The sequence below is a fragment of the Eretmochelys imbricata genome, chromosome 4 (genome assembly GCF_965152235.1).
Source record: "Eretmochelys imbricata isolate rEreImb1 chromosome 4, rEreImb1.hap1, whole genome shotgun sequence".
NCBI classification, from domain to species: Eukaryota; Metazoa; Chordata; order Testudines; family Cheloniidae; genus Eretmochelys; species Eretmochelys imbricata.
In genome coordinates, this window is record NC_135575.1 from 32,379,450 (window position 1) to 32,388,930 (window position 9,481).

Genomic DNA, 9,481 nt, shown 5'->3' on the forward strand with positions numbered 1-9,481 from the left:
TTCTTTATACATTATAAAGAATAAAAGGGGACACAAAAACATTTTTTTCCTTTGCAGGTCACGTTTAAGTCTAGGAAATAGCCAAAATCTCATAGCTTGTCTTTATTATAGAAGCAGAATATAGGCTCTAAACTTCTGCCCCTCTCCCGGTTCTGACAGATCTTTACAATACAGTTGATAGAATAAAACGCACCTATAAGTATATTTTATTTCATATCTTTCTAATTTTTGTTGAGTGCAAGCCTGATCCAATGCTCTTTGAAGTAAACAGAAGTGGAATTTGGCGGAGGCCGTAAGAAAGCAAAAATGACTACTGTATATTTTCTATTGCTTGTCTCCTCCAGATGGCTACACTGATTTTTTATTCCTCCCTGTAATACAATTCTTGTATTTCATTATATATTCCTTGTGATTTAAACAAAAATAATGAAAAACAGAAGTAGGTGTCTTTTCTATTGCAATAGTTTTGCTGTGATGAAATTTGAAACTGCTTTGCATGTTCACATTACATAAACTCATTTTGCAATAGTATTTTATGTGGAATACAGTAAGAGAATTCCACTGAAGGTAGGTTTTCAGAGAACATTACTGTCATAGAAGAACACGAACATGTAGAACATGAATTGTCACTACATCCAACTTCAAGGTGTTCTCATTTTCAAAAGCTTCTGAAACAATGGAACTCACATTGCTAGAATATTTATCTACATCCAGAGATACCTTAATTTCTGTTTCAGAGTAGCAGCCGTGTTAGTCTCTATTCGCAAAAAGAAAAGGAGTACTTGTGGCACCTTAGAGACTAACCAATTTATTTGAGCATAAGCTTTCGTGAGCTACAGCTCACTTCATCGGATGCATTCAGTGGAAAATACAGTGGGGAGATTTATATACATAGAGAACATGAAACAATGGGTGTTACCATACACACTGTAACAAGAGTGATCACTTAATCAAGATCAAGGTGGGTCATTTCCAGCAGTTGATAAGAACGTCTGAGGAACAGCGGGGGGAGGGGGGTGGAATAAACATGGGGAAATAGTTTTACTTTGTGTAATGACCCATCCACTCCCAGTCTTTATTCAAGCCTAAATTAATTGTATCCAGTCTGCAAATTAATTCCAATTCAGCAGTCTCTCATTGGAGTCTGTTTTTGAAGTTTTTTTGTTGAAGAATTGCAACTTTTAGGTCTGTAATCGAGTGACCAAAGAGATTGAAGTGTTCTCCAACTGGTTTTTGAATGTTCTAATTCCTGATGTCTGATTTGTGTCCATTTATTCTTTTACATAGAGACTGTCCAGTTTGGCCAATGTACATGGCAGAGGGGCATTGCTGGCACACGATGGCATATATCACATTGGTAGATGTGCAGGTGAACGAGCCTCTGATAGTGTGGCTGATGTGATTAGGCCCTGTGATGGTGTCCCCTGAATAGATATGTCGACCCAGCTGGCAACGGGCTTTGTTGCAAGGATAGGTTCCTGGGTTAGTGGTTCTGTTGTGTGGTGTGTGGCTGTTGGTGAGTATTTGCTTCAGGTTGGGGGGCAGTCTGTAAGCAAGGACTGGCCTGTCTCCCAAGATCTGTGAGAGTGATGGGTTTTCCTTCAGGATAGGTTTCAGAGTAGCAGCCATGTTAGTCTGTGTTCGCAAAAAGAAAAGGAGTACTTGTGGCACCTTATGCTCAAATAAATTTGTTAGTCTCTAAGGTGCCACAAGTACTCCTTCCTTCAGGATAGGTTGTAGATCCTTGATGATGCATTGGAGAGGTTTCGGTTGGGGGCTGAAGGTGATGGCTAGTGGCATTCTGTTATTTAATTTGTTGGGTCTGTCCTGCAGTAGGTGACTTCTGCGTAGCCTTCTGGCTCTGTCAATCTGTTTCTTCACTTCAGCAGGTGGGTATTGTAGTTGTAAGAATGCTTGATAGAGATCTTGTAGGTGTTTGTCTCTGTCTGAGGGGTTGGAGCAAATGCGGTTGTATCATAGAGCTTGGCTGTAGACAATGGATCGGGTGGTCTGGCCTGTTTGAAAGCTGGAGGCATGTAGGTAGGAATAGTGGTCAGTTTCCGGTATAGGGTGGTGTTTATGTGACCATCACTTATTAGCACCGTAGCGTCCAGGAAGTGGATCTCTTGTGTGGACTCGTCCAGCTGAGGTTGATGGTGGGATGGAAATTGTTGAAATCGTGGTGGAATTCCTCAAGAGCTTCTTTTCCATGGGTCCAGATGATGAAGATGTCATCAATGTAGCACAAGTAGAGTAGGGGCATTAGGGGATGAGAGCTGAGGAAGCGTTGTTCTAAATCCGCCATAAAAACGTTGGCTTACTGTGGGGCCATGCGGGTACCCATAGCAGTGCCACTGATTTGAAGGTATACATTGTCCCCAAATGTGAAATAGTTATGAAAAACAGTTCCCTCTCCACTCTCCTGCTGGTAATAACTCACCTTAAGTGATCACTCTCATTACATTGTGTATGGTAACACCCATTGTTTCATGTTCTCTATGTATATAAATCTCCCCACTGTATTTTCCACTTAATGCATCTGATGAAGTGAGCCGTAGCTGACGAAAGCTTATGCTCAAATACATTTGTTTGTCTCTAAGATGCCACAAGTACTCCTTTTCTTTTTAATTTCTGTGAAACGAATGCAGTCAGAACACCTATAAATTTTTCCAAAAGCCCATTTTCACATATTTATAGCTTCATGTGAATTTTAACTCATGGTAGTAATGAAGAGATTGTATTCTTGGAATATTAGTTTTGTAAATTCACCCTTAAGCCATTCATGTTTTCAGTGCTTATACAGACAAGACATTTAACTGAATATCACCTTACTCATAAGATGTGTTTCAATTGAATATTAAGCCAAAAGCTACAGAATAGAAAGACAAAGATAAGTTGGGAAGCTGACAGAAATATTAATATATGCTGTTGAATATTGTTTTTATACAGACACCCCCCGACTTACACAAACTTTCCATTCTGGAAAGCCTTGCGTAACTCGAATTTTGCGTAAGTCAGAGACATATACCCATACGTTACGCAACTCGAAAATCCTATTTCTGGCTTATGGAACTTTTTCCGTAAGTGCAAATTTGTATAAGTCGGGTCTTGCGAAACCTGGGAAGCGTATGTATTCTATTTTAAAGGCTACTAATACTTCTCTCCATCTTCAACTCCATATCCATTCACAAGACATTAATTAAAAGAGGTTGTATAGCGGTGATATTTAAACTTTTCATGTCTAAATACTGTAATCCCCCCTTTCCTCCCTGGATTACTCCAGAGCAGGCAACACTGACCTGTGTGCCTGGGCACCTGATGTTGTTGACATTAAAGGAGATCCTGAGTATCCCAGTGGTGATGTTGAATAGGTGGGAATCCTTTATCCACCCCTCTGCTGCAGTCCTTTTATTCCTAAAGGAACTTAAAATTGGCGGTGCTTCCACCTGGCTGGATCCTGTACACACTCAATGGCGTACCTTGGGAACCTCCCGGAATGAACCCCTTCAAATAGTACTAATAACCTGTGGCTTGTGTCTAACTCAGAAATACCAATTATAAATAATATACATCCAATATACTTAAATTAGAGTTAACACACCTTTACTTAAGAACTTAAAGAAACAGGGTATAACCGACTAAGATTAAATGTCACTACTAATTTAAATCCCCAGGGAGCAGTTGAATAAAATCAATTAACAAATATAGTATACAGTAATAAATGAAACTTATCTAACTGGCATTTACACTGCCACCATTTACCCCACCCTGGAGCGTCGACTCCTCTGGATTTCAGAGTCCTAGCCACTTGCTTGCGTGGGCGCACTTGAAGATCTGAAACTGGAGACGGCACTCTGTTGGTTCTGTGTATCAGTCCAGCCAAGGCAAGAAGTTGCACATTCCCTCTGAAGACTGGAGTTGTCCCCATCAAATGTCAGCAGCTCTGGGTCCTGGGAAAATCACTCTGCCTCTCCTCAGACTCTCTGCTTTGCCCCTTCCTTGCAAGTACTTTCCCAAACAAGAGTGGGGGTTTCTCACAGTTCCTTCACTGCAGGCCCACCTTAATCAGCTCTAGGCACAGCATTAGTCTCTCCCCTGGCTCCAGTGAAGCCACCGCCAACCACCTCTGAAGCTCCCTGCTCGATCAAAATCCCAGCTGGCTTCCCAGCAGCAGCTCCTGGTATGGACAGAGCTCCATACCAGCAATCTGGCTTCTTTCCCCAAAAATGGAGCCTTCCCCACTCCCTGCACAACCTAGTCACTAAGGCTAGATTGCAGCACACTGGATCTTCCCAACTGGAACACTCCCAATAAAGTTCAGAGGCCCCTCTATTCAAGGGGGCCTACAATACCAACTAAAATCTATTTGAACATATAGAGCCTTCAGTACTAGTTAGTTTCACTCTGGCTCTCTAATTTGTCAGGACAGTTTTAACCCACACACTGCAGTAAACATCTGAATAGAAAACTACATTTATATCAGCCAATTATTTTCCTCAATGAATGCCACTTAATGCCTAGCAAAATGGGGTCCTGGTCCATGACTAGGGCTCCTACACATTACAGTAATATAAATAATAACTAATAATAGAACCACCTGATGGATGACATGGTTGTTCTTTGAGTGGCTGTGAAAAATATCAGCTATGAGAAAATGTCAAATGCAACAATTTAGACAAACTGGTAATTAAATTCCTGGTAAAAACAGATTTCATTTTCAGAACTGCACAAGCATTACTTGTGACATATAGACACTTGAGCTCAGATATTTATGGAATTCTCTGCACTACAGTGCTCTGCAAATCAGAGAAGCAGCTAGTATAACAAAACAGAGACCCCATGTAAAGGCAAATGGCTGGTAAAAAAAACTGGCTACAAGAGCCCTGTCCATCAGTGCCAAGAATTCTGTAGGAGCCACCTGCCAGCAGAAATGGCATCATCCAATATTTGAAGTACACATTATAGAGGATCACCATTGCTAGCATAAAGCTTTCATGAATAAGTTACATGCGGATACATTTTGCTTGGTTGATTAAGACCTAAAAAATATTTGGCTGACTATTCTCTTTAAGCGTGATGACAGAGGACATCAATTCTGGGTGAGGGAGGAATAAAAGAGAAAGAAGAACGATCCAAGGCCCTTAAGTCCATGTTTGGACACCTTAAGAAAAGGTGCCCTGACTTTTCGAGGCATTAACCACCAATGAATGTCACTGAAGTGAGCAGAAGGTGGTCAGTTCCTCTGAAAAATCACCTCATTTTTTCCCTCACAGTGTCACCCAGACCTTACACGTATCTGGAGAACTGTCCCTTGTAACCTTTTTTTTTTTAAATTGCTGGCCACAATGAATGGATCACATCACAAGCAGCTGAGTTCCAGTGGATCAAAGGTTTCCCCTCTCCCCCAACCAAAATAAGCCATTTTAAATGTCCACATAATTTTTTCACAAATTTAACTAAACCCATGCAAATCTGTGAGTAGACAAGCCATAAGGTTGTAGGCTAACTGACTATGAAGGCTGATTGAAGTCAACAGGGCTCCACCCACGCACAGGGGTTCTACCCTTCTGCATGAGCTTGGCCTAAGCCCCAAATGCCCGGCTCCCGTTCAAAACTGAAATTATTGGCCCATTTACAGCAATTCAATTAAATTAGTGACCACACTTCCTCATTTCAAAAAGAATAGTTAAACGTTTGAGTCTTCCATTACAACAGTACTTCCTTACATGTATGACTCAACGTACTGGTCATAGATAACTTCCATTGCCCTTGAAGGACTTAGTCTCAGCATTACTGCCGCTCCAGCAGAGATAAAAGTCTATCAATTATACACCCCCATTTGGGTGAAAGAGGCCAGATTAACCCTAAACAAAAAACATGTGGATTGCGAGTGACACTGGGTCGTCTTCTGCTCTGAATCGATGAAAAAGGAGTTTTGCCATTGATTTACAGAACAAGAATTGGAACTCATTGTTACAGGAATGGAGCTCTCCTAAACCTGAAAGCTAAAAGAAGCAGGAAAGGATAAAAAAATACAAGTTGCAAAAACTCTGAAAATCTTTTGATATGAACAATTCTCTAAAAGTAGTAAAGTATTTCATGGTACAACAAAAAAGCCAGGACTTGCCTCTTCTACAATACTACAAATCTATGCATGCCATCAAAATTCTGCAGGACCTTGAGGGGTTCGTTTAGTGGACTAAGCATCAGCCTTGAAATCCCCTGACTCCCTGCAAACACAACTCAAAGTTCAACAGGGTCAGTTCAGGATTTCATCCTTCTGTCGTGGACAAATTGAATAAATGTGCACTCCACTGTGTGGGGCTTTAAACACTTCCATTCTGTCTGTACCAAGTGGACATCAAAGGCACTACAAGAGTGGGATGCCTTTCACAAGACAAGAAGTTTGTGCTGGTGTTGTTGGCCACATTTTTTGCACTCCCCCAGACTATGCAGGATGCTGTGCAACCAACATCCAATTTGGACTACTGAGAGATGGTTGCATTTCAGTGGTGCTGTTCATAGCAATATTTGGCCTCCTTTGACATTAAAGATGTGAAATAAACATAACATATTGTTACAGGAATAGCCCCAGATTGTTACAGTGACTTGCTGCAGTCACGCCAGTGAAACTTGCAGTGTTTGAGACCACTGTAGTATCTTTCTCAGAGGCAGGGCCTGAGGGCTCCCTTTCAAGTGCTCCCAGGCTACTTGCCTTTTATTTCAGCTTTTTACATTGGACAGAACGCAATGAGCACCCAAATCACCATGTTTTATTCATTTCTTTTTTATGTACATCCACCAGAACCACCCGAGCACTGCCCACTCCGAGGCCCTGCCCGCACCCGAAACCCCGCAGCACCGGGCTAGAGCAGGAACACGACGGGGAGGGAGACCCCCCCAGCCCGGTGCCCTGTTCCCAGCAGCCGGATGGGCGGGCAGCCAGCCAGACGGAAACACCGTCTGCGCGGGGGGGCGTTCCTAGGGACAGTTCGCTTTAATCCCCGGGCCGGGCCCCTGGCAGGACAGAGCCGTAGCCCGGCCGGCATCATGCAGTACCTGGATGAGGCCCTGGCGGAGTAAGGCCGTGTGAACGCAGCCGGGCACCTCCCCTCTCAGCACCACCGAGCCGTTCCCGTTGCCCAGCCACCAGCTCCCTCGCAGGCTGTGCACCGCCGGGCCGGGGGGGCTGCCACACAACGCCCCCCGCCCCCAACAGGCCGCAAGCAGCAGAAGCAGCCGCAGCCGCATCCCGGAAGCGACCGCGAGCCGCCACCAGCCGGGAGCCCAGGCGGGGTGAGGGGCTGAGGGCAGCAGGCCCAGCCGGGCTCCGCCTTCTGCCGGCAGCGCGAGCGCTGGGCCCTCCGCTGGGAGCCGGGCGCCTGCGCCGCCTCTGCAGGCCGCTGCGGCCGGGGGGCGACCCGCGAGCATCTGGCCCCGGCCCCGGCCCCGGCCCCGGAGGAGCCGCCGCTGGGCACGCGCGGCGCTACGGCAGGGGCGCGAGGAGACGCCTTCCTTGGGGCGCCACGCACTGGTTGGGTTAATGCACTGGGCCTTGGCAGCCCGGCTGCGGTCCGCGCTGGGCGCGTTACTCTGAGACGCGTTCAGGAGCAAATAATGGCCCGCAGCTTGCGCCGGACTTGGGGGGAATTACAGCTGGTGGCACGTGGAAATATGCCCAGAGCCTGGCAAATCATTTCCTTCCCTCCAAGCCCTGCTGCTCGCAGGACACTGGGACTGAGGCTCCAGCGCTGATCTGTCTCTAACCTCTCCTTTTCAGGATCGAAAGCGGGGGTGCTGTCAAGTGGGGGTGTTGACTAAGAGTACAAATGGGTGGAAGACACCCAGCAGGGTTTTTTGGCAGACTTTAAGAGCAAGTGGGTGAGCTCCATACCATACAATCTCATTAGAATACCGTACGACTCGGGGGTAGTAGTGAACTTTAGTTGAAAAAGAAGCTAAGGCGCATGCTCGATCTTTACAGGCCAGACAGCATTACTTTTATACCAGGAATAGTGGTTGAAACAATAATTATAAATGGAAATACATCAGTAAAGGACAAACCGCCATGGCTTTTCTAACATAAAGGCCCCTTCCTCTCATTTACTATAATTCTTTAACACAATAGTTGATATAATTTATATAGGCTTTCAAAACGCCTTTCACAAAGTCCATCACAATAAACAGTTACAGAAACTAAGCCGTCATAGAAGTGGAAGGGGCATGGATCAAAGCTAACAGAATATTAGAGTAGGAATAAATTATCAGTTTTACGCAGCTCAGTATTGTTCAATACATTTAACAGAAGTCTTGAAAAGGGAGTCAACCATCAGGTAGCAAAATTTGAAGAAGACAAAATTATTTAAGTTTGTTAAGACTATAGAAAATTTATGAGGAATTTGTAAGTTACCAAATGAAGTGGGGGACTGGGAAACACTATGGCAGGTGAAATTCAATGGTGATCAGTTTACATAGACTTTAGAGGGCCTTGGGTTCTCTTCTCCACCCTGGTTTTGTCAAATTTTGGTCAGCTAGAATATTTTCCCTACCCCGGAGCACGTGCCCTTGCCTGATGTTCTCCATCCAGCCTGACTTTTGCTTTAAAAGAATTAAAAAAGCTGTGAAATCTAGATAAAGCTCAGGTTCATGGCAAAGCATAATTAATAGAATGGTTTGTGTTACAAAGTAATGTATTCTTATTTATACATTTATAAAAGGGAAGGAACAGATAATCTTGAGCCAAGAGATCTGGGTCCTGTTTTCAGCCCCGTTGTGTGAGCCTGGATACCCTTGGTAACTGACACAGGCTTCCTTTGTGATCTTACTGACCTCTGTCTGCATTTTCCCCATTTGAAAATAGGACAAATGGACCAGCACAGGCAGCAACAGAAGGTAACTTGAGCTTCCCCTTTTTAGGGGCATCTAGCCCGTTTGGCTGCTGAGGCAGGTTACATTAGTCCTAAGGGCTGCCCTAACTTGTGCTGCTGCTTCAGTGGCCCCCGTGGACCATTTCAGATTGGGGGGAGGGATAGCTCAGTGGTTTGAGCATTAGCCTGCTAAACCCAGGGTTGTGAGTTCAAGCCTTGAGGGGGCCATTTTGGGATCTGGAGCAGAAATTGGGGATTGGTCCTGCTTTGAGCAGGGAGTTGGATTAGATGACCTCTTCAGGTCCCTTCTAACCCTATGATTCTAGGGGAACAGAATTACCAAAGCATACAACCTCCTTTTCTCACCTCTGACCTGTCCCTGACCCCTCTGGCAGCAATGTAGAGTTCTCCTCTTCCCTGGCAGGCGTGTGGTCCTTTGCATGGTCTTATGGTCCCCTGGGTGGGCAACACCAAACTGGCCTAGAGAGGCCACAGGCAATTGTGAATCCGAGCCAATAACTTCAGTGGTCCAGAAGGATTTGCACTAGTCCTCTGCACCAGAAAGATTCACATCATGACAAGTTTACTGTGCTCCCTGAGATCCTCATATGGAC

The 9,481-nt window shown here is 44.8% G+C and overlaps 1 protein-coding gene across 6 annotated transcripts in view; it reads right to left on the reverse strand.

Moving 5' to 3' along the window:
* MANBA (mannosidase beta) overlaps positions 1 to 9,458 on the reverse strand; it is an 82,239-nt gene extending 72,781 nt beyond the window's left edge. For 2 of the 6 annotated variants that reach the window (XM_077815082.1, XM_077815081.1), the window contains exon 1: positions 7,060 to 7,588. In XM_077815082.1, the coding sequence (XP_077671208.1) occupies positions 7,060 to 7,431 (372 nt within the window). In that variant the 5' untranslated portion in view covers positions 7,432 to 7,588. The other 4 variants (XM_077815085.1, XM_077815084.1, XM_077815083.1 and 1 more) reach the window with 4 other exon arrangements.
* Positions 9,459 to 9,481: the final 23 nt, after the last annotated feature.